General features: G+C 43.1%; 1 protein-coding gene and 1 long non-coding RNA gene across 2 annotated transcripts in view; one reads left to right on the top strand and one right to left on the bottom strand.

The window, feature by feature from the left end:
* LOC136612021 (uncharacterized) overlaps window positions 1-24,952 on the bottom strand; it is a 516,282-nt gene that overhangs the window by 329,404 nt on the left and 161,926 nt on the right. The window lies entirely within an intron of this gene.
* CAMK1D (calcium/calmodulin dependent protein kinase ID) overlaps window positions 1-24,952 on the top strand; it is a 254,369-nt gene that overhangs the window by 170,280 nt on the left and 59,137 nt on the right. Inside the window, exon 3 of the mRNA XM_066592044.1 lies at window positions 6,407-6,481. Within this exon, the coding sequence (XP_066448141.1) occupies window positions 6,407-6,481 (75 nt within the window). The remainder of the gene's footprint in view (window positions 1-6,406; window positions 6,482-24,952) is intronic.

Genomic DNA, 24,952 nt, shown 5'->3' with positions numbered 1-24,952 from the left:
CTGTTTAGAGCCAGAATTTCAGTACATTATATGGTAACTTTATTATTTAGAGGTATACTAGAGCTGGGCCACTGTATTTAGGGGCGTATTCTCACGAGCGTATATCGGCCGCCGGGAGGAGAGAGGCAGAGAGCTGACAGAGAAGGAGGAGAATAAGAGAAGAGCCGGAGGCAGTGAGAGGAACAGCTGACAGAGAAAGAGAAGAGATACTGGAGGCAGTGAGAGTGACCGTTGAGAGAAGAAGAAGGAGAGGGGAGGAATCGGAGAGGTCGTTGGAAGTGGTGAGAGGACGTCGGTTGGTGGCTGGCAGCGGGGCTCAATGGTGGTGTCGCCTGAGTAGGACACTGTTGGTGCAGTGGAGTGATGATAGGAAGTCAGGGTGGTGGCCGGAAGCGAGGTGTATTCTTGCGTGAGATTTGTGCATTATGAGATGCAGAAATCTCAAACGAATATAAAACATACACCTGAGCAATTTTTTTTTTTCCCCCCGCACCACAATGCAATGTGGGAAAGAGATTGCGGCATGTCCTATCTTTGGGTATGCCCTCACATTGCATCGCCCATTGTTTTCAATGGGGTCAGCTTGTTGGTGCCATTTGGCGAGTGCGATATCAGGCCATATTTCATGACCCAATAACACACTCGCCTGTGTGAAATTAAGCTTAGGACTCCTGCACACTGGCGAGAGTGATATTGGGCCGTGATTCATGGCCCGATATCGCCTTCGCAATCCATGGGAAACCCCTGGATGTGACCCGTTTTTCTGTGAAAACAGCCTAGCATCACTGCTGGGAATCCCTTTAATCCCATTGCTTTCAATGGAACAAGAAAATATAAATATAAGGGACAGCGTTTCAATCTTTGCAATAGGGAAATGCGCAGTAAAAAACGGACAGGACTTCCCTGGTGTCAGTGGGGTGGCCTGGGTCCCAGGTCCCCCACTAACCCCTCCACGTCCTGGTTTGCATATCAATTGACTCACATATGAATGGATCCACACGTCCTTCCCTTTTTCCTCCTAGTAGGGTGAAGCAGGGGGGCTGCCTGACCAATCATACCACCTTCCAAGGGCTTCCGTATAGAGGTAATATAGAAAAGCTGAAAAAAAGGGTCTTGGCGCTTCAACAGGAGAAACCCAGTGGAATCCTGGACTTAGCAGTAATCTTTTCTTTTAATTCCATAACAAAACATAAAATTCTGTACAACGCGTTTTATCATGATCGCGATGAAACACGTTGTACAGAATTTTAATGTTTTGTTATGGAATTAAAAGAAAAGATTACTGCTAAGTCCAGGATTCCACTGGGTTTCTCCTGTTGGAGCGCCGAGCCCCTTTATTTCAGCTTTTCTATATTGCTTTCAATGGGGCGGCAGCAGCACGATCCTCTGCCGCTGCTGTGATAGCAGCGGTAGGGGATTCCTTCATCCCCACAGGGAGTCTCCTCATCACTGAACGCTGTGACTGCAACAGTTGGGTGTTCAGTGATGAGAGGACTCCCCACAAGGAAGAAGGAATTCCCTGCTTCTGTCACAGTAGCGGCAGGAGATTGCGATGCTCTCTTTGTTTTCAATGGGGCTGGCGCTGCTGCCGCTGGCCCCACTGAGAACAAGGTAGAAACCCTGGATTTGACTGAAGAAATCCCCTGCTGCAACTGTCACAGCCATGGCAGGTGATTGCAATGTTCTCCCACTGTTTTCAATGGTCGATATCGGAAAAAGAAAACATGCTGCGATTATGTTTTCATGTAGCATAGCAGGAGTGAAAACAACACAAATGAGAATGAAACCATTGAAATTCATAGGTTTCATAATCAGCGTTTTCACTCACTCTCGCAGCACTAGAAAATCGTCTGATTTTCTCCCCAGTATGAAGGCATCCTTAGGTTACCTTCGGTTCTTTTCCAGGTCCTTTGGTGTTGCTGAGCTTGCTAGTGGTCTCCTTCTTTCTTTCTTTTTTAGCCCTTTCAAGAGCAGAGATTTTTCAAATTTTCCTTTGCGTGTTTTGTCCCTGTCTTTTTTTTCCAGTTGACATAGCTGTATTAGTTCTTTTTTTGTTTTTGCAAGATGAGTTTTTTGTTTTGTTTTTTAACAGTACCTTTTAATGCACCACTTAGGCCTCATGCCCACGGACAGATCGGATTCTGCATTTGGAAGCCCGAAGCGGAATCCGACGCTGCCCGCAGCTGAGGACACTGCGGTTCTTGTATTTTCTTCACAGCTAATGCGTGCAGAAGCGCCGTTCAGCACGCCGCCGCACATGCGCAGTGAAAGGTTTTTTTTAAAAACTCCTGCCACCACAGCCCGTTCTCTATTCAATCATGGCTGGGCTGTGGATCACACGGCTTACATTGACCTCAACGGATGCCGTTCGTGCGGGAACTGCACTTAAATGAAGCATGCTGCGATTTGTTTTCCGGACCAAAAGGTCCGCAAAACAGATCTGCATGCTTCAATTCAGCTGCGGACGCCCATGTTTCTCTCTTTGCGGCTTGAACTGCGGATCGTCCACGCAGTTGACCCGCGTAGATTCCGCAATTCAAGGACGTCCGTGGACATTGGGCCTTCGTGTATGGAAAAACATTTAAAATTAAAATGGATAAAATAAAAAAATTGCACCATATTGGTTAATTTTTTTAAGCAGTCACAGCGTGGTGAAAAAGTGACATGTCTACGTTATCTTGTCAGTCAGAACAACTACGGCACTACCCTTTATATGGTTCTTCCAAGTTTTACTACGTTTAAAAATTGCTTTCTATCAACCTATTCTGAAAACCCATAACATTTTTTTTATTTTTCCATCAATCGGGCTCTATAACTCCTTCTTTTTGTGTTGTGTGCTGTAGTTTTTATTCACTAATGGGAAAAAGCTGACACCACATAAAAGAAGTTGCAATACTAGCCACATTTTAGAGCCTTGTAATCAAAGAGAAGGAAAAAGTAGTGTGCAAAAAGGCTAGTTATGCAGAAAATATTGGTCCACACACAGATTCCAAGAGTTGAAGTCTTTATTAGCGTAACGTACAAAAGCTAAAACCATCCCTGAGTCTTGGCGGTGATTACACCTGGGTGTTTCCACATCCCTGACTCATCATGGATGAGTGATAAAGCAGCGTTATTTCCACCTTGCATAATTGACTGTACATCCACATTAGTGCTCTATTATGGATTTGCTTCATATCATTCTGACAGTTGTTAAACCTTGATATTTATGACATGTTTATGCTACTACACGGGTTTTGATGGTTGTACTACCGTTGAGTGGTGTATGCTGGACTTTGTGCTTTTTAAATGTTTTTAACTTTTGTATGGTGCATAAGGGGGCCCTTCACACATGCGGAATTAGCCAACAGCACTCGGTGCAAGAGGCAGAGCTACGAAGTTCTGCAACAAAAGGTCTGACTGATTTTGATGCAGAATTGTAGGCAGATTTAAGGCCTCCTGCACACGGCCAGGTCGGATTCTGACTGCGAAATGCGACCCTGTGCGCCAGCAGTGACCTCTCGCTTACCTGTCCGGCATCTTCTCTCTCTGCTCTGCGATGTGCCAGCTGGCGCCCAGCCGCACATGTGCAGAGCAGAGCGGACCGCGATTTTGTTACCGCGCAGATTTTATGCAAACAAAATCGCGGCTGTCTGCATAGGATTGTGTGCACGCATGCAATCCTATGGCAGTATGCAACAGCGGGAATTTCGCTGTGGAATTTCCGTCCGTGGGCATTGGGCTTTAAGCCATTTTGAATTCTGTATCAAAATTTGCAGTTAGGCTGTGCATTTTGGTACGGAAGCTACTGTGGCTTAGGCCTTATTCACATGGCTTTATGCATTTTTATGGCTACCCGCAAGCTCCATAAAATCACATGAGTGAAGAATTGCTACGATCGAGTCCCGATCTTTAGCCGTGTATCCTTCGATCAGCAAAAATCATCAGAATGACTGCTAATGCTTAAATAGAGCCAACTGTCTTTTTTTCCCAGCGTAAGGCTTCCTCTCCACCCCCTCTCTGCCCCTCGTGGATGGGGGTGGAGCTAAGTTCCGGTGTAGCTCCGCCCCACCCCACCCCATTGCAAATAGTGGCGAGAGGCGGAGAGGGGGTGGAGAGGAGGCGGGAGCTCAGTGCACTGCCCCCGGCTCTTCCAGCTTCCTCCCCCTGCAGAGAGGGACGCCGTATATCGTCTGGGCGTGAATTGCCTGAATCCACCCTTAGGCCTCCTTCCCACGAACGGATTTACGCGGCGTAAATCCGCGGCAAAAATCCGCTGCGTTGCCCCCTGCTATTAGGTTCTATTGAACCTAATAGCACAATGCTCACGGTGCGTAATTCCACCGCGGAATTACGCACCGTGAAATCTCCCGTCCTCACCCGCAGCATGTTCTATTTGCTGCGGGTGTACGCACTGACAGCTTCCATTGCAGTCAATGGAAGCCGTCCGTTCACGCTATCTCCCGCTGCAACCAGCGGAGGATAGCGTGAAAAAACGCTTGCCCGCCTACCGCCGCACGTCATATGACGCGGCCGGCGCGTCACGTGACGCGGCCGGCGCGTCACGTGACGCGGCCGGCCGTGTCACGTGACGCGGTGGGCGTGTCACATGACGCGACGGCGGTGGGCGGGGAAGCGTCTTCACGCTATCTTCCGCTGGTAAGTATGGGGTCTCTGGGGGGCGCCGTGACGGGCTTCACTGCGGAATATTACGCGGCGGAGCCCGTCACGCTCGTGGGAAGGAGGCCTTAGACGTAGGTAAACTCCCTCCTTTTTTCTTCCGCTTCCATTGAAGTCAATGGGAGTTTCCTCCTTATCTCGGCAAAAAACAAGTAAAGATTCTTTTATGCGCTCCAAAATCGTTCATGTGAATGAATACGTTGGAATACAGTGCTTTACATGGTCGCGATTTTTAGGCAATGTTTTTTTTTTTTTACACCCCTAAATAGCGGCATATATACGGTCGTGTGAACAAGGCTTTATGGAGGGTTCTGCGGGCACATTCCAGTCGTGTGAAAAGAATGTTCATGCTGCGTTTTTAGAAAAAGTCATTGAGAAATATGGCCATGTGAATAGATATATAGATTAACATTAGTTCCATATTGAGGTCTGCAAAACATGTACCTTATAATGGAGCCAAATTCCAGCCATCTGAAAGTGGCCTTAGGCCTTATTCATACGACCTACATATATACGCAGCTATTGTCGCTGTGTCCAAAAATCGCGACCATCCGAAGCATTGGATTTCAATGTATCCATTCAGATGATAGATTTTTGGGCACATAAAAAAATCACACCGGGAAAAATAGCACATCGGCAACCGAAAACGGTGCGTTAAAAGATATGTCTTGCCTTAAGCATTCATTCCAAAGCTTTTTGCCGACTGAGGGATTTCCGTGCAGCAGCATATATTTTCGCCGATACGCCGCAGCCACCCTTTGTGAATGGATGAGAAAACGTTAATTAAGATTGGGACTACATTGCAACTATTCTTCAATTTTTAGCCATGATCGACCAAGTGTAAAAATGCATACGGCTGTGTGAAAGAGGCCTTAGGCTAATTTCACACGGGCGGGTCCTATATCTGTCCGTGAATCACAGCCTGATTTATAACTCTCAAACATGATTTTGCTGTGACAACATATATTTTTGTATTCAAACTGCCTTGCATCATTTCGGGGAAGTAGTGATCCTCCACCATGGCTGTCAGCTACGGTGGAGGATGGTGGATTTTCTCCCATTGTTTTCAGTGGGAGACATCACTTCGCATTGTGTTTTATGGCCCGTTATCGCACTCGTCAAAATGCACCAGCATGTGGTGCGATGCTGCCACTGGCCCCATTGAAGACAATGGGCGATGCAAGAGCACATCCAAAATAGGACGTGCCTTGATATTTTTCCCATGCCGCGATGCTAATCGCGGCCAACTGAAGCATTGGATTTCAATGCATTTGTTCAAATGGATGATTTTCTGTCGCGTAAAGTTGGCCGGCCGAAAAACATAACAAATATGTTCTAGCCAGCCGCATTTATACGCGGCTGGCAAACATAGATCATGCCCTATCTTTTGGCCGCAAACCAGGAGCTCCTATAGAAGCTGCCGGCAATGGGAGGGGGAGTGAAAGGGAGCGATGCTAAACCCTCTCTGCCCAGCCGACGGAATTCTGGGCTGTGTGGCATATATGCCACACCCGGTCATGTGAATAGGCGAGAGAGTGCGAGATTTAGAAGCTACTTGGTCGCGGCTTCCTCTCATTCATGATATTTTCGCCCGCGATGCAGGTGGCCAAAGATCGCAACTCCCGCGTGAGTAAAGCCTTATGTATTCTTGTGACTAAATAATCATAGTAACCGATGCCATGTTCAGATGGCTGAGTAGTTAATGATTTACCCATAAGCTAATTTACTGTTTTTCTATTTTTCTCAGGATCAAACATGAGAACATCGTCGCCTTGGAAGATATCTATGAGAGTTCAAGTCATTTGTATCTGGTCATGCAGCTGTGAGTAGTTGTTAATTACAAGTTTCAAGGGTTGCCCCCTGCTGATTCCTCAAATTCCTCTCATAATAGCTCTTCCACAAATGTACTGTTTAATAAACATGTTTTGTACTGGTGTCATAGCTTGTAGGTATGATTTGCTATGTTGCTATGACAACCAAAGTGTTGTATATTATGTTTCATTATACAGATAATTAACAAGCATCATTTTTTTCTTTCTTGGGATGTATGACGTTTAACCATTTAGTGTATGTTCACACGTGGATTTCTCCTTCTAGAATCTGCTTTTAATGTCGCGACAGAAATCTACATTTCATCTGCAGATTTCTGACTTGGCTATGTGTCGCTGCGATTCTACATGCAATTCTAGCCCTCTTCAATGGGCAAATCCACCTGCAGAATTCCCAACCTGGATTCTATGCGGATACAGTGTGGAATCCACGTCAAAAAGTACACATCACTTTTTTTTCTGCACTTAGATTTGAAATCTGCATGCGAAAAAAAAAATCCACGCTGTATAGATTAGGGCTTATTTAGACGACCGTATATCGGCTCGGTTTTCACGTCGAGCCGATATACTGTGTCCTTGTCTGCAGGGGGGGGGGGGGGGGGGGAGAATGGAAGAGCCAGGAGCAGGAACTGAGCTTCCGCCCCTTGCCACTATTTGCAATAGGAGGGGCGAGACTAGGGCGGAGCTAAGTCCCGAGCCGATATACAGTCGTCTAAATAAGCCCTTATGGTGAGGATGGAAATGGGATGCAAATTTGATGTGGAGTCGGCACAGATTCCAAATGAATTTGATATAAAATTTATGGCAAAATTCTGCAGTGTGAACATTCCCCAACTTTACACGCGCATATTTGGACACAATACGCAGAAAATAGAATTCATTGATATGAATGAGTTTATTCACATTTACTTTTTTTGGTGCGCACATTTCTTATGTGTGCAAAAAATAGAACATGCTCTATTTTGTGAGCATTTGCGCACCCATGGGCGCCATAAAACTCTATACGGGGTACGCAATTGCACACGCAATACATGAGGGAATGTGTGAAATACAGTGCAAAACCGCAAGGAAAGGAACACATCTGGACCTCATTAGGCTAAATAGCTTATTAAATCGGGGTGGCGGGTGTTAATCGTGCATATGAACAGGCACCGCGGTTTGCTGCTCCTGTCTATTTATTTGGTGGCATATGAACAGGCCCTGCATGTGCAAGGACATTGCACCAACACACGGACAAATCAACCTCGCTCATAGCACAAACACATTGTGCTGAAGTGTGAGTATCTGCGCATATACTCGTGTAAAGGAGCCCTTAAGGTGTATTTAGATGGAGCTCTTGAGGTGCACTTAAAACGGCCTCAAAAAAGAACCTAAAATCTGGCCTTTGTTTTTGCTGAATCAAATCACAGCAAAGCCACAAAGTGTTTTTGATGCAGTTTCAACCACACCACAACTGTGCGGAACATACATATGGAGAGAGTGTGTGTATAGAGTGATATTACGTTACATTTATTATATCTGTTAAACGTAATATGTATACTGTGTGCGTGTGTGTATGTATATATGAAATAATAATCTTTATTTATATAGTGCCAACATATTCTGCAGCGCTTACAAGGCAGGGGGAACAGAAACAAAACCACGGTTACATATAGTAATCTATTGATGGAAACAGTAGGGGTGCGGGTCCTGCTCCAACAAGCTTACATACTACAAATAATGGGGTGATACAGAAGGTAAAGGGGCTGGAGATGTGCACAGTATGACGAGGTGCAGAGTGAGGAATACTATGGTTTCATAGCATCCCACACTCAATGGTCAAATTGGGACGTGTAGTGGCCGAATCGGTATGACTGCAGGGAGCGGTTGATTACAGCTAGCAGGAGTTGCAGTCAGCAGGACAGGGAGTATGTTATCAGGCGGACTAGAGAGGGGTTTGGTTTAGGAGATCTGGTATGCCTCCCTGAAGAGGGAGTCATGCTAGGTAGTACTCTCATTTCTCCAATATTTTTAATTTCTTCGTAGCTAGAGAGGAAGAAAAAGAAAAGGAAAGTAGGAAGTGAAGAATTTGAGACTGGGAAAGGGGGTAAAAAAGGGTGTCTCATAGAAGTCCGGTCCTTATTTGTCACATTAAAATTATCTTTTTAACTGGAAGGGGAGGTATGAATAGAGAAAAGGATCGCAATGGCCATGAGCTGGGAGAGGAGCAATCGGCACCAGCAAGGAGGCAGAGAGAGTAGCGCTCCTAATACCGGACAACACTGGCGATGAGATCAGGTCAGTAGAAGCTGCAACTCCTGCACAGCAAACCATAAGTGAGGCTGGCCTCTGAAAGGACTTTAGGTGTCCATATGAATAGGGGTTAGAAATAGTTAGCCAGCAGGTCTGCTGTGGCACTAAGGAGACTAGACAGTGAGAGATGTTCAGCGTTGCTCAAGTTCCTTATTCACTAACTTAGATACTTTAGAGGTGGAATAGAAAACGACTTAATGGTTCAAAAATATTTTATTGGAAAGATATGGCTGACATACATTATTCATCAGCCAAACGAAATAGAGAAGAGCAGCACTTCCCATACAACGTTTCAACCCTAAGCACAAGGGTCTTTGTCAAGGACTTGACAAGGACCCTTGTGCTTAGGGTTGAAACGTTGTATGGGCACAATAAAGACATCGCTTTAGCTTAATTCCCTGGAGTGCTGCTCTTCTCTATTTCGTTTGGCTGATGTACATCTGATCCAGGGTCCAGGATCGTGTTGAGCGTGCACCTTACATTTGAGATCATCCTTCCTTTCAAGTTAAGGTGTTGTGAGTGCTGTGGCAAATTGACTATCTTTAATTGCTGACATACATTGTTGATACAAAAGTACATTGGCTCTCTCTAGCACATTAGTAGTATCCTTCACATTATAATTCTACATTTGCAAAAAAAATGACCATTATCACAAAACAAGTGGTTTAGGACATAAACCTGTAAAAAAAAAACAGGGTAGGAAGGGAGGAAGAGAAAAAGAATGAGGACTGAGAGGATAAACGAAGAGGAAAAGAGCAGGTTAGATTAGCGTACCCAACAGCAAAGTAGACCTATTGATGACTCAAGTTACATTATGTATGATGTCATGATTATGGGGGTACAACACCATTGAGGAGCCAACCATTTAGACAAGAAGAGGAGCATAACGAAAACCAAGATGCCAAGATAATATAGAAGTTAGAATACTTTTTGTCGTCATTAGCACTGAGTTCTTCCATATACATTATGTTATCTAAGGTTCCAGCCACATCAGTCTCTGTTGATGATTTCCATTGTTTGAGGATAATCTGGCACGTAGCCAGAAGGAAAAATCTAGTAAGCTTTTTTAAACTTTAGAGACCAGACTTGGAATCATAGATAAAAGGGCCTTTTGTAGAAAGAAGGAAATTGATACTTCTCAAAGCTTCAAAGTATTGTATAAAGAATTCACTACATGCCATAGGTGGAAAATTAAGGGACAGGTCCACCAAATGTGAAGAAAAGTGCCAATAGCCAGGGAGCATCTCCAGCATTTGTTCGAGAACTAAGGGTACATCTTGGCCATCTGCACTGGAGTTCTATACCACTGAGCCAAAAGCTTATAGTTGAGCTCCTGAAATTTACATGAGATTGAAAGCTTATGTGTCAAGGAAAAGGACTTGACCCAAGACTCCTCTGTAAAGGTTTTTTCCTATTCCCTCTCACAGCACCATTTAAAAACTAAGGTGTTATCAGGTGTTTCTTCTGCCAACAAAATACAGTAAACTAGGGAGATTCCAACTGTTAAGGTCATGGATGATAGATATAGCATCTCGAATTGGAATAGAGGAGCTAGTAATTGTGACGAAGAGAGCATATGTAATTGCAAATGTGTAAATATTGGAATTGTGTACCGGACAACAAACCTCTCCCGTCCAACAACTCTTGTAGGGGTTTCAAACCCATGCTCAACACCAAATAAATTACTCGAGGTAAAGGAATTTCCAGCATACCAAGTAAGGAGGATCCACCAAACAAGGCTGGGCGCCTACGGTTTCCTACAATGGCAATATGCCAAACAGGTCACAAAGCTGTCCCAAATGTCAAGAAGCTGACCCATAAAAGGAGAGATATTAAAGTTTTGTCGGCAGATGCATGGGAGAGCTAGAAAATACCCTGGGCATGGTAGGGAACAGAGTTTTGTTTTAATTCTACCCATAATTTAGATGACTGATTATTAAATAAGTCTAATACACATTTACAGATAGCTGCTTTGTGCTATAGAGAGAAATTTGCTAAACCTGCTCCCCCCATCTCCTTATGTCGTATGAGTACCTCATATTTCAGACAAGGTTTAGTGCCCCCCACACAAAGTTCAGGGTAAGTCTGCAAATATAGGACAATTAAGGCCTAGACCACTTTAAGAGAAAGAGTTTGGAATAGATAAAGGAGCTTAGAAAAGGAATCCATTTTCAGAACACTGATCCTGCCAAACCACGAAAGAGTAAGGGGACGGCACCTAAATTTGTTTCCAACAAGGAAATCATAGGTTTGTAATTTTGATCAACTAACTAATTGGGATGGAACATTAGGGAAATCCCTAAGTATTTTATATATTCTTCCTGCTAATGAAGGGAAAATGTAGACTTTAGATGTGACACCTCATTTGCCGGAAGGGTTATATTAAGAATTTCAGATTTTTGGATGTTAACTTTAAAATTGCTAACCCAACAGAATTTTTTGAGTTCCCGTAGTACGGTTGGTAGGGCAATCCTAGGGTTCATCATGTCTCCCAGAAAAAAACACAATAAAAAGTGATCAAAAAGTCATATGTATTTCGAATTAGTACTAACAGAAAATACCGGACATCCCGCAAAAAATGAGCCCTCACTGAAATACGTCGACGTAAAAATAAAAAAGTTATTGCGCGCACAAGATGACGGCAGAAAATAATTGATAAAAATTAAATGTCTTTGAAAAAAAAACAAGTCTAGTAAACTATACAAGTTTGGTATCGTAGCAATCTTACTGACCCATAGAATAAAGTTATCATGTCGTTTTTGTTGCAGTTTGTGCGCCGTAGAAACAAGACGCACTGAAAGAGGGCGGACTGTCGTTTTGTTTTTTTTCACTTTACTCCACTTGGAATTTTTAAAAAGTTTTTCAGTACATTATATAGTACTTTAAATAGCGCCATTAAAAACTACAACTAGTCCTGCAAAAAACAAGCCATCATACAGTGACGTCGATGGATAAATAAAGGAGTTATGATAAATCCTGATTTCATCCTGATAAATAAAGGATGAAAAAACGAAAATGGAAAAAAAGGCAGCGTCATGAAGGTGTTAAAGGGAAAGAAAGAAAGTTCCATTAACCTGGACCCATGTGGTGGTTGGCTGTGTAGAGCCATGGTCCAGTTCCGAAACCCAAGGCCCAAGCCAATCTTTCGTAGAGTCACCTTGAGCAATCCCCAGTGAACCCCATCAAATGCTTTTTTAGCATCAGCTGACAAAAGGCATAGAGAATCACTGGCGCTGCAGTGATATAAGGTATATAGTTCTAATTGTATTGTACCTTGCCTTATGACCTGGCACAAATCCAACTTGTTCTCTGGATTAAGGTATAAATGCTTGCATTCGAGAAGCTAGGATTTTAGACAACAGTTTCGTATCAATGTTGAGTAGCAATATGGGACAATAATTGCTGCAGGCTGAGGGGTCTTTCTACGGCCTGGGTAAAACTGTTATTATAGCTTGAAGTGCCTTGTTGACAAAATGGACATGTTTTAGAGATAGCCTTAAAGGTTTTAAGGAACAAGTGGGTTAATAAATCTCTGCATAGTTTGTAAAATTAAGGCTTGAAACCATTTAGGTCCCGGGCTTTTACCTAGCTTCAGGTTTTTGATGACCTCAAGGATTTCTAGTTCTATGAAATCAAGGTCTAAGTTGGATGATTCCTCTCTTGGAGTAGCGTCAGGAGCATATTTGGCTCGGTAGGTCCAACTATTCTCCTCGGTCTGGGTTTGTGGATCCTCCATGATGCCTTTAATGCTATAGAGGGATACTGGAAGCTGTCTAGGATGTCAGATGTTGAGTGGACTAGATCTTTGTTTGGAGAATTAATAGAAAATATGTATACTTGGGATGACCACACTTGTTTCTATATTCATAATCCCCTCTTTGACCTCTATCTCTGTAGCATGGGAAAGGCTGACCGATGATTAAGAGGATCTGCTGACGAAGGGTGGAAATATCTGTTCATAATTGATCATAATTGATCTGGGGGAGATGATTTGTTCAAGAGTTCCAAAAGATATAACTTTGTAACAAGGTCTCAGGCTTGTGGAAACGCTCTTTCTTTAATCTGGAGCCATAAGAAATAAATATTCCCTTGACTACGCATTTAAGCCTCTCATTGGTTAGGAGCTGGTGTGGTGTCTGTTGCATAATCATTGCTGAAATTTTGGATTGCAGTAGGTGTATCTTTCAGACAAAGCAGGTCATTTAAGAGGTGGCCCCTCCCTCTCTATGAGAAGCTTTGGAGGGTGCAGTAAACCGGGGCATGGTCCAACCATAAAAACTTATCTATTGAGCAAGTAGGAGAAAGATCTAGTAGTTTATGAAAGATGAATAGATAGTGTAGGCAGCTATAACTGTTATGTGCCAGGGAATGATAGCTAAAGTCCTTGATCCTGGGATGTAAAATTCTCCAGAGGTCAATGAGTTTCAGGGACACGAGGTCTCTCTTCAGGTATAATTGGTGAAAGAGAGAAAATTTGTCAGACTTCTCTCAGACACTCCATAACCTTGTGATCCTGAGGTAACATTATTTGTGGAGGAATGAAGGGAACTTAAGCTGGCACTCCCATGGCTCCTACCCTGCTGCTCTTCAGTGGTAGTTCTACGCATGGTTGACAATGGCCACTTGTCAGTGGCTCCCGGGACGAGTGAGGTTTTACCCACTCTGGACATGTTTCTTCCAGTGGGGTTGAAATAGACTCTCCAGTTACCAGGGCTCTCCTCCTTAGACCCTCCTTTTCTTAGTCTAGGCTTTAGACTAGGCACAAGCTTTTCTTCTTCCTTTTTCTCCTTCTCCCTTAGGCGCTGGCAGACTGTAGACAGACTCCCCTGAATACACCCCTGCGCTGGTATATATAACTTCCCCACCCCCCCAGATAACCCCGGATAATTCTGGGTGAACCCCTCTACCCAATTCCAGGACTGCCTTTGGGGGTAAATCACAAGACACGTGAGGGTAGGGTGTCTCACATCCAGATATATACAAGTTAGATGGACACAACACCAGACATTTGACCTAACAATGACTCTATACAATGCACAAAACCACCACCTGGTCTCCATTACACAAGACAGACGAGCAACACACACCACAGGAGGCAATCAAAGTGCTGTGTGGCCCTAAAGTCTGGGACACTACACATAAATTTAGATTAGCTCCATATCGCAGTCCCCAAAACACGGACTAAATATGGAAACAACCAAGTCTTTGCGCTCTCTGTACATTCTTCACCTAGCACTCGGCGGCCTCTAGCGAGCGCAGCGCCGCTGGTCAGATGACGCGCAATTGACTGTGTTTTGACTACATGTAAACATACCCTACAGCCACTCTCACTTTTTACAGCTTTTAGAGCAGCGTTTCTAATGCCGTGCTAAACTGTAAAATGTCTCCATTGATTTCAGGGCTTCTCAGACGAGCGTTCGAGCATGACGTTTCTATTGCCACGATTTTCGAACACTGCCTGCTGTATTTTAGTGTGTTTCAGTGCCTTTTAACACAGGGGTGCATTTAAAAAACACTGTCAAACGAGTTTGAAAACACCATTCAAATATGCTCTAAAATGTCGCGCTTAAAATGCGGCATTTTTACAGCTGCCTGTGTGAAAGCAGCCCTAATCTGCATTGCCCTAATCTGCATTTTTGTTAGACTGTAGTGGTACTAGGAAAGTATTGCGGGTAGTACTTAGATATTAATACGTTGTAGTTGATGGTGTATTGTGTCTAGAAAGCTGAGGGTGAAAATTCAGCTGCTAGCTCATTACTATTCCATTGTTTATTTCTATTTCTGTGTTCTTACATTTAGTATACTTTGGTCACTTCATTCTACTCTTGAATATGAGGTCAGTAGCTGTGATCCATTACTATGACTAATTAGGATTCCAGCTGTGAGCCTGGCCGTGGTCCTGCATACAGTCGTGTAATGTACTGCGTATGACCGCGTACTCTCACAGGCGGTCTTGTGCAGTACAGCCTTTTTTTGTTGTTTATATGTCCTGTGCCATCACTTAATAGTGACGCAGATACCCACAGCCCATACGCAACGTAATTGCATTTGGGCTATGGTTATATCTGTGACCATTGAGAACAATGGGCTCTATGTCGCGACTCAGTGGAAAAATAAAACATGCTGCGTTCTATTTTCCACAAACAGAGTACGCGATTCCAACCTGCTAATGTGAGTGGGATAGTTTAATCCAATGCATTTGATTGATCCGTGTACTACCGTTGATGAAACGCTTGTGGAATCTGCAGTTCCTATCCGGTAGTCTTCAGAACACTTGTTTTAAGTAGATATTCATGTTTGCAGAGTCCAATAAAAATATTTGAATCAAATGTTTTCCACGCATGCCAGTTATTGTTGAAGCTCTTGACTGCTCTGAAATGATTTTTTCCCTCAGCAATCACACTTCAGAACACTTCCACTCATGCTGTGAATGCCAGTCCCTCATTATATTAGTAGATGTTGAGCATGTCTGAAAAAAAATGCTTCATCTTCGTTTGAAATCAGTTTGTAGCACTTACAATCTGACACTGAGTGCATAAGGTAAGCGACTGATAATATTTAGTCATCATACGCATATCTTAAGGCAAGTCAACAGTTAGGCCCCCTGCACACAGTAGAGCATGCAGAATCCCGCTGTGGAATCCATCCCTGCTAGCAGTGGCACCCACGCGTACCCGATCATTTCCATCTGTGCTGTGGATGGTCCACACGGCAAGCTGCTGGACATGTACAGTACAGATTTTTTCTTTTTTAAAGTCCTGCTTTTCCCGCAGAATCTGTGACCTTTCCGCAATGTAATAGCGGAAGGGCTGCGAATCAGACGGCTTCCATTGACGTCAATGGAAGCCGTCAGTGCAGAATCCAAACAAAAAAGGAGCATGCTGTGATTTTCCCTCTGCTTACAGAAACCACAAATGGTTTCCACAAGTGTGCAGGAAGAATCGATTTCCCATAGCATGCTATGGGGGCTATTCACTGCGGATCCACGGCAAATATCCGTCCGTGGGCAAGAGCCCTTATTAAAGAGAAAAAGACAAATAGGTATGGAAACTTATTAATCATATTTGGTTAAAGTCAGGGTCATATAAGGCCTTCGTGCTGCTAGATGTGTGCATGTAGTTTCAGCAGAAAACATTTCTAAGAACGCTTTCTAGAACAGTTATTCTTCAATTCAAACATGCCTACGTTCAGCTTTCTACTTCAGCTAGTAGAGAAGAAAGCACACTTTTACACTTGGCACTTCTACTTCAGTGCTAGACCCAAAGGGCATATGATAAAAAACATCAAATTTTATTGGAACCATTAAAAAATGAGGTCTAACACACCATAAAACAGGGAGTGTTCTAGATGTTTACTAAGACTGGCAGGAAAGAAGTATAACAGGTATAAAGGCAGGGAGGGTAAGGCTAATTTCACACGGGCAAACCAGATATCGGGCCATGAAACTTGGCCCGATATCGCACATGTGCAATGTCCCCACAGATGTGAGACGTTTTTGTGTCAAAAATGACTCCCATCACGTTTGGTGAGTTGCAATCCGCAAGTGCTTCCCATTGTTTTCAATGGGAAACCTCGCATCGTATTCATGTGCACGTCGCACGCTGTGCCATGTGTTTTTCAGCTCCATTGAAGGCAATGGGTGAGGCATTCCAAGGGAACACCCGAAGATAGGACATGCCATGACTTTTTCCACTGCAATACGAGAAAAAAAAAATCACTTATGTATTTGGCACCATTCAGAAGAATGGGGTTCATATTTGTGTGAGATTTGTGCGTTTTGCAACAAACAAATCTTGCGCGATTTTCACGGCCGTGTGCAAACGGCCAAAGGGCTTGTTTACACGCGCTTATATCGGCCGCTGTTTTCCATCTAATCATTCCTTCCCCTCATCGTCTCTCCGCTTCTCTCTTCCACTCCGGCGTTCGCAATGGGAGGAACAGGGGTGGGGGCGGAGCTAAGCTCTGCTCTGTTCCGCCCACTTCCATCGCTGACTATGGGCAAGGGGCGGGGAGGAGCAGGAGCTTAGCTCCATCCCGCCCACTCCTATTGCAAACCGCTTGGAGGGAAAGAGAGAGACGGAGAACTGGTGAGGGGGAGGGAACTGGTCAGATGGAAGAGTAAATTGGCTGGCTGTGAAAACGCCGGCCGATATACGCTCGTGTAAATAACCCCTAATACAGGGAAATCACAGACCAGCAATGGGTGAACAAAAACTCGTCTCCTAAATGTAACCAGTCATGTGCCAAAGGTAAACCATCAGGGAGACTTACCACACATGATGCACTTCATCTGCACCGTTCTGATTTTATAGCACTGATTCTAATAAGTATTGAGTTTTAGAATCATGCTAGCGTTATATGATACTATTTAAATTGCATACAATGAAGCACCGGTGGCATGGTTACTATTGTTGTGGTGATTTTGGGATCTGTTACTTTCTAGTAATCTGGTTCAGACCTTGAATTTGCTTCTCTTTGTCTTCTGGCTCTGGTGGGAGTGGTTTTAGGTGAGACTTTCTTGGTTTCACCCGTGGGTAATTTGGGAGGACTATTTAACCTGGCCTTGGGCTTAGCTCATTGCTGTTTAATTAAGTCTCCCTCCGACTGTAGTGGAAGATAGAGTTTGGTGCTGGATCTCCTGTTTTCCTGATTCTTTACTAAGCTAATTACTGAAGTTACTATTCTTGTTTTCTTGTTCTCTGTGGTTTTCTCCTCTCCCCTGTAGGGTCTGCTAGTGGCCTAGGTATGGGGTCAGGTTCGCCCTTGTTTGGGTGGGTTATCTACATATATCCAGGTCCCTTTCCCGGGTAAGGGTTTATAGGGACAGTGTTTCACTTCTGTCTGTTGTCTTTATTGCTTACCACTATGTTGTGTGCACTTGCAGTCTGTTTGTTCACAGCTCAAGTCTTTCAAGTTTTCGGATCCAGCGCGTCCTGATTGGATGTGACAACTATCTTCTATCTACAGACATTACTAAAAAAGTAGTTCTAGTCATTTTCCATAGGTTCTAATCTCAATGAAACAGTCCTGTCCATAAACCAATGCCTTCTGATTTTGATTTATCCATTTTAACAGTGTCGTATGATGTACTTAACTTGGACAGCAGTGCTAGGGTTAATGGAGTTACTTTCCAAACCATCTGACAATTGTCTATTAATTTCCTGCCTTACGAGTCTAAATTACTTTAATAACATCCTTTGTGCTGAGCACAAATGTTCTTATAATAATACAAATGCACCACTGACAGGAATTACTTCACAAAAGGTGTAAACAGTGAAACCTGTTCCTGTTTTCTGGATCTCATCTTCAATATAAAGATGTATCTTCGTAATAGCTTCTTGAATTATTTTTTTTAGGAGGATATTTTCAATCTTTTTATTGAAATAAATTATTTTAGACCAGAATAGACATTTTAAAGAGGAACAGTCACTGGGTAGAATCAGTGGGACTGGCTGCATGTCAGTCAAGTCTGACATCCCCCTATAAGAGACCACCCATTTGACACATTGAGAGTGCCAGGAGCCAGACCTAAGAAGAGCCTGTCCACGTTAAGGGAGCTCAGTAGAGGAACAAAAATAGGGATAGAGTCAGCGGGGCTGCGGATGCAGAGCCATACAGCCAGCCTCGCAGATTGTATCCAATGACAGGTCCTCATTAAGAAATTAATTGGGTTTTTTCCCCCCCTTTCGTCTTCCTTTCCTATGGTTTGTTTTTCCATCTTACGCAGTCCTAATGTTACACCACAGTCAGCTGTTTAAAATTAGGAGGTTCTCCGTCACTATCACGAGAACAGAGGAATATAGAGGGTACATGGGGTGGGTTGGGTTTAGGTAGAAGGGTGGGGAGGCATGGGTCGGGGACTGACCTTTAATGAGGGTCCTCTTACCTCTTTACAGGGGTTGCAAAATCCAGGACCAAGCATAATAGCAGTTCACATTTGCAATATCATAGGTAGTACCTGAATGGGCCCACCTCCAGGGGTTTATTGTACATGCTTTAATGTTTAGCACTTTGCCTTAATCCAGTTGGGGAATTCTGCACCACTGGGTAGGTTGCAGGTTGTCATTTTCTTTGCATTACCTAACAGTGATTTAACTTGTTGTTTTGGAAAAATGGAAAATTCATAAATAAAGAATAAAAAATAAAAAAAAAAAGAAATTAATTGGGGAAAGAAAGGGGCATTGGCAATACTTTACTCTCTGCAAAGTTTTAGTTCAGTAGTCTTTGCCTGTCAAAAAAGTAAATAAAATGCATTTCCTATGAAATGGACAATTGTATTCTTGGTATGTTTCATAGGGACTTTTATGTTTTTTTTCAAGCTGTGATACCGGCAGCTATTTCTTCTGACTAGCTGTTTAGCCAACTGCTCATCCTCCTGACTCACCCATAAGTCCAGCTATTCCTCCTGACTCACCCATATGTCTGTTGAGGTGTTACTGCAACCCCTGCCTGTGGTGCAGATGAAGAGGCATCCATGTAATATTGTACAAGAACAGCTCGAGCATCTCTCCGTTCTGGCTCATGGAGGAGGGACACCCCCTCCCTTCAACGATGGCCATATGGTCTGATATTCCAACACATGTATGAAGTCCCCAGAATAGACATTTGCTGAAAGAAATGGTGTGCAGATATGGCTAGACATTTCATAGAGGCTTACTTCTAGTACTATACAAAAAGGAAAACTTGTTGCAAATTTTCTATGAGGCTACAAGAAAATCAGTTATGCACAACCATTTGTATACCAATATTGGGGCAATATAACATACAACAGGCTTGTAAAAAATTCTGGGACTGAATATCTATTACATACAATACTGAATGGTGTTGTTTCTACAGCATGTGCATGGAGTTTTGCAAACTCTATTTAGATATGAGTCTTATGGTATGTTCATAAAATTAAATTTTCATGTGGATTTTGACACGTATCCCGCCCCGAAATGCATGTGAAATCTGTATCTCATTGATTTCAATGGGAATCTGTGCTGTAGTTCTCCATCAAAGGAAAAAATAAATGACATGTCATTTATTGAGGCAGATTCCACACCAAAGATAGCGACACATGGAATAGGCCATCCATAACAATGTAATGGTAGAATACAGAAGAAATCTATATTTACTGTACGCAATCATCTTCATCAACTTTTAGGAGGCAATAACTTTTTAGTTTTAGGCCTCCCTCGCACAGACGTTTATGTACAGCGTTTAGCACTGTGTTTTCAGCGCTGCGCTAAATGCTCTACAACACTCCTATTCATTTTAATGGGGCTGCTCACACAGGCGTTAAAACACAGCATCTTTAACGCTGCACATTGACAGTGATGCGTGTTCTATCTTTGGCCTTTTGCAGCCCTGCGTCGCCCATTGAAATCAATGGGATGTGGTTTCAGTGCTGCTGAAAATATGGCGCTACTTGGTACCGCATTTCTGACAGCGTTAAAAGCAAGCTCTAGCTACACGACCTTAAAAAAAAAAGGAATACTTACCTAGCTGGGGCTGTCCGGGGCCCTGCCGCTGCTCTCTGGAGCTCCGGGCAGGCTGCCGGACACTTGTCAGCGCCGACAAAGTATCTATTGCTGGTGAGTATTGATTTTTTTTTTAAGCATCCTTGGCTGCAGCCAAAACATTGTCAAAAATGCATGACAACGCTGCTGAAACCTTAGTAAATGCAGCTTTTTTTTTATCGCTGCGTTTCTGCAAATGCCTGTGTGAGGGAGGCCTTGTAACAGTTTTGTGCCACAGAAATACACTATATGTATTTTAAGTGCGTCAGAATAAGTGCAAACTGTATGTGGCCTAAAGTATATGCCAGGAAAGCTCCTTGTGTATACATTAATGTTTTAATAGGCCCCCATTCACCAGACAAAGGCTTTATGAATGTCCTGGGCTCCGTGTAGCCATTAGACATCAGCATGTGTTTTTTAAACTATATAGGATAGTGCAGCAGACAGAGAGCCACTGCAAAAAACACATACTGTACAGTAAACATTTTTTACAATAGGTTGCTTTGAATGACAGAAGTCACTATATGGCATTGATCATAAGTCTCTGTTGGGCACATATGATGGTGCAGCAACCGAGACACGAGGCCCACACTGAGGAGCTGGCACGGGGGTAGAGATGGCACTTGTCACGGTGGCTTTACCAGACTCCTCCCCAGAGGGATGCACGCAACCTCAGCCAAGGCACCGCTAGGCCTCTTTCAGGCAATGCTGGGTCAGCGGTTACCTATATATTTGGGTAGTGGACTGTAGAATCTGTCAATCGTGATGCCACCGTTCCTTTCACACCGTTGATTACCCGGCAGTAGAAATAAGAGAGTCCACACACGATGTAACTTGGAAACTCAATCACTGGGAACGGGCAGTGAATTGAAAACTTTACTTCTGAGTACAGCTTTACTCACACGTGCAGGAAAAGACAGTTTTGAGCTAACGGTCAGGGAGGAAGGACACAGGATGATATTGGGCCTACAGTCTTGTTACCTGTAATACTCTGCTCCTGGACACACACACTCCGGGATGCAGAATAACACCGAAGGGAGACACAATACTCCGCAGACACTCACTTGAACTCAGTAGATTAACGACTGCACAGCGGACTCCTTTCTTCTCACTTTCACTCCTCAAAAGTGGTTCCTGGAATGGTAGGCCTCTGGATACCTTTCCTCTACTTCCATCATGTCACAACATGAGGGTTGAAGGTACCCCCATGTGGCCAGCACTCTCCCTCCTTTCTTAACCGCTGAAGTAAATAGAAGACCCCACCTAACTCTCAATCACTCATATTTATATTCATACAACACCATGTGACTAGACAAACTTGTTACTTTTTCCAGACATATCCCAGGCACTTTCAGACATTAACCTCTTACATGTTGCAGCTGTGCAATACACATAACAGCAGACAAGTCACTTTGCACAGTGCATCCACATTAAAAAATAACATGTATGACAATTATGGAGGGGCCAGATACATATGTTTCAAGCTACTACAATGGTAAGTTCGGAAATAATGTATACAGATCATTACTATTTTATTATTTTGGAACGTTCAATGTCTGTTGACCTACAGTTTATTGAGCACTCCCTCGGCCCTTAAAATTAATGCTCACCTTTTTTCATTGTCACTTTAGGTCCAATATTCACTGCAGTTAAAGCAACCCTCTGGTTATCGGACAGGATTTTGTCCCGGGACAAGAGGAGGAGGGGGATATTACCTGCCAGTGTTCTTCTCTGCTGCCTCTCTGATTGATTAGTGCTGATCACATGAACAGCTGTTAGCAAGTATAGTGCATTTGTAGCCTTACACTACCAATGCACTGCAGGGATTGGGTTGTTTGAAGATTGTGTTGGCTATCTTGGACCGCAGAAACAGGACTTAGAACTGGTGGATTGGAGGGATGTCAGAAAAGAACAACTAAAGTACCCACCTCCCTCATGGATTCTGGGACAGAATTTTGTCCCGAAACTAGAGGGTTGCTTTAATTTCTTAACAAGTTTTTGCAGCCATTTGAGTGTTTTTCTGCTAAACAGCTTCAAATCCCTGCATAGTCATGGATTAAAATGATAAAATTCTGTCAGTCTGTGGGCACCACTAAGGGAATCTAAAGTGGTTACAGCATACTGTTTTATTATTGATTTCAATGTATAGACAGTATGATGTAAGCTCTACAAATGGAATGGTGGATTGCCAACTCAGAAATTCTCACCCAGCAAATACTTATAAAAGCGCAGAAAATCTTGCTGACTATGAGGCAAATATTGCAACAGTAGGGCAGTTGGTGTAATTTAGGTTTGGAGCAGAAACTAGAGATGAGCAAGCATACTCGCTAAGGGCAATTACTCGAGAGAGCATTGCCCTTAGCGAGTACCTGCCCGCTCTGAGGAAAAGATTCGGCTGCCGGCGCGGGGGAGCGGTGAGTTGCGGGAGTGAGCGGGGGGGAGAGAGATCTCCCCTCCGTTCCCCCCTGCTCTCCACCGCCGGCAGCCGAACCTTTTCTTCTGAGTGGGCAGGTACTCGCTAAGGCCAATCTTCGCTCGAGTAATTGCCCTTAGTGAGTATGCTTGCTCATCTCTAGCAGAAACTTATTAGAATTACAAGGTCCTGAAGCTAGTTTCTTATGTTTGCAGAAAACATTTTCCAACTGCAACAAATTCAAGCGCAAAAAGCAGATTTAACATGCACAAGATGGAAAATTTCTGAATCTTCTCCCCGAACTAAAAAAAAATCTATTTATAAATTTATAACACCCCACTAACACCTTCTCCTCAAGCTTGCTGCTTAGATGTAGTGTTTAAAGCTTCTTTTTCTTACAAATCTCACATCCACATTCTCACCACCTCTCGCTGCCTTTAAGATTTACTGAATTAATCAATTTCTAACACATGCAACAACAAAAATTCATGTATACACATTATTGATATCCTGGATGATCATTGCAATACCATCCTAGGAGGCCTACTATTGGGATTGGGATATGACCTGGGAAATAGTGACCATAATATAATACATTTCCACTTGTCTTTCAATAGGGAGTTTTATCAGGGAAGTGTAAAGATACTAAACTTTAGGAAGCTAAAGTTCGATTGGCTTAAAGATACCCTTAATCTTATTGACTGGGACAATTTCCTTAGAAATAAGAATACAGACAATTAGTTGGAAATGTTTAAAGCCATCTTGAGTACTCACTGTGACAGTTCATAGTTTACATGAATAAAGGAATTAGGAAGTGTTGGCCCTTTTATTAATAATGTAGGAAAAAATTGTAGAGATGAAAGCAAATCTACTAAATAGGTTTTTAATTTTAACCCAGGAAGGAGCGCAGAACTGTCTTGAAAAGATTAAAATACAGAAATTGCCAGGTCCCGATGGCATACACCCCCGGTTCTAAGGGAATTAAGTAATGTGATAGACAGACCACTGTTTCTCATATTTAAGGACTCTATAGTGGTGAGGTCTGTTCTACTGGATTGGTGCATAGCCAAAATAAGGTGCCAATATTCAAAAAGTGAACCAAGAAACTGCAGGCCTATAAGTCTTACTTCTATTTTGGGTCAAAAAAGGGTTTCTGAGAGATGCTATCCAGGAGTATTTCAAGGAAAATAACACCATATCTGCTTGGGTTTATGAGGAGTCGTTCCTGTCAAATGAATCTCATCCGGCTCTACGGGGAGGTCAGTTCTAGTCTGGATTGGGGAGAGTCATTGGATCTTGTATATCTTGACTTTTCCAAAGTGTTTGATACTGCGTCACATAAAAGGTTGGTATATAAAATGAGATTGTTAGGTGCAGTGATACAAAGTAGAGGGTGGTTTTTAATGGTACATAATCTAATTGGGTCACCGTTACTAGTGGAGTACCACAGTGGTCAATATTGGACCCTATTATTTTTTTTAATATATTTGTTAATGACCTGGTAGTAGGATGTAAAGTAATTAACACAAGACAGGACAGAATGTGGTTGCAAATGGACACATTAAAGATTGTTAAATGTAAGGTTATGCACATTGGTAAGAAAAAAACATGTCAACATTACACACTAAATGGGAAACCAACAGCTAAAACTCATGGAAAAGGACAGCTGCTGCCAAGACAAACAGGTTCATGGGTTGCATCAAAGGGGGTATAAGGACACATCACAAAAACATTGTTCTTACTCTTTACCAATCATTTGTCAGACCACACGTGGAATATTGTGTCCCGTTTTGGGCATCGGTACTCAAAAAGGACATATCAGAGCTTGAGAGGGTTCAAAGGACAAATTTCAGTGTAAAACGTGTGCCAAAATTTGCGTCTTTTTCCACTAAAGTTCTGGCACACAGTGAGTGCTAAATTTCCCCCTAACAGCTTGTGACTCATTTGGCTTCTTACACTTCACTAATCTCGATATCAACCTACATTAAAATTCTACTGTCCATGAATTGTTATCTCTTCCAATCTATTCACCTGCTCACACTCACACAGCGATATTCACAGCAAATGAGAGCAGAGGAGTGATACAATTCTTGTTTCTGCAAGGACAGTCCGCGAAGGATATTCATGGTGATATGTCGTAGACATTGGGGGATCAATGCCCTTCATATTCTACAGTTAAGAACTGGGTTGCCAAATTTAAAACGAGCCACTTCAGCACCAATGATGAGGAACATCCTGAATGACCGAGAGAGGTTGTT

The sequence above is a fragment of the Eleutherodactylus coqui genome, chromosome 2, assembly GCF_035609145.1.
Source record: "Eleutherodactylus coqui strain aEleCoq1 chromosome 2, aEleCoq1.hap1, whole genome shotgun sequence".
Taxonomy (NCBI): domain Eukaryota; kingdom Metazoa; phylum Chordata; class Amphibia; order Anura; family Eleutherodactylidae; genus Eleutherodactylus; species Eleutherodactylus coqui.
The sequence above is the reverse complement of the archived record's forward strand: the minus strand, read 5'-3'. Positions and strand labels throughout refer to the sequence as shown.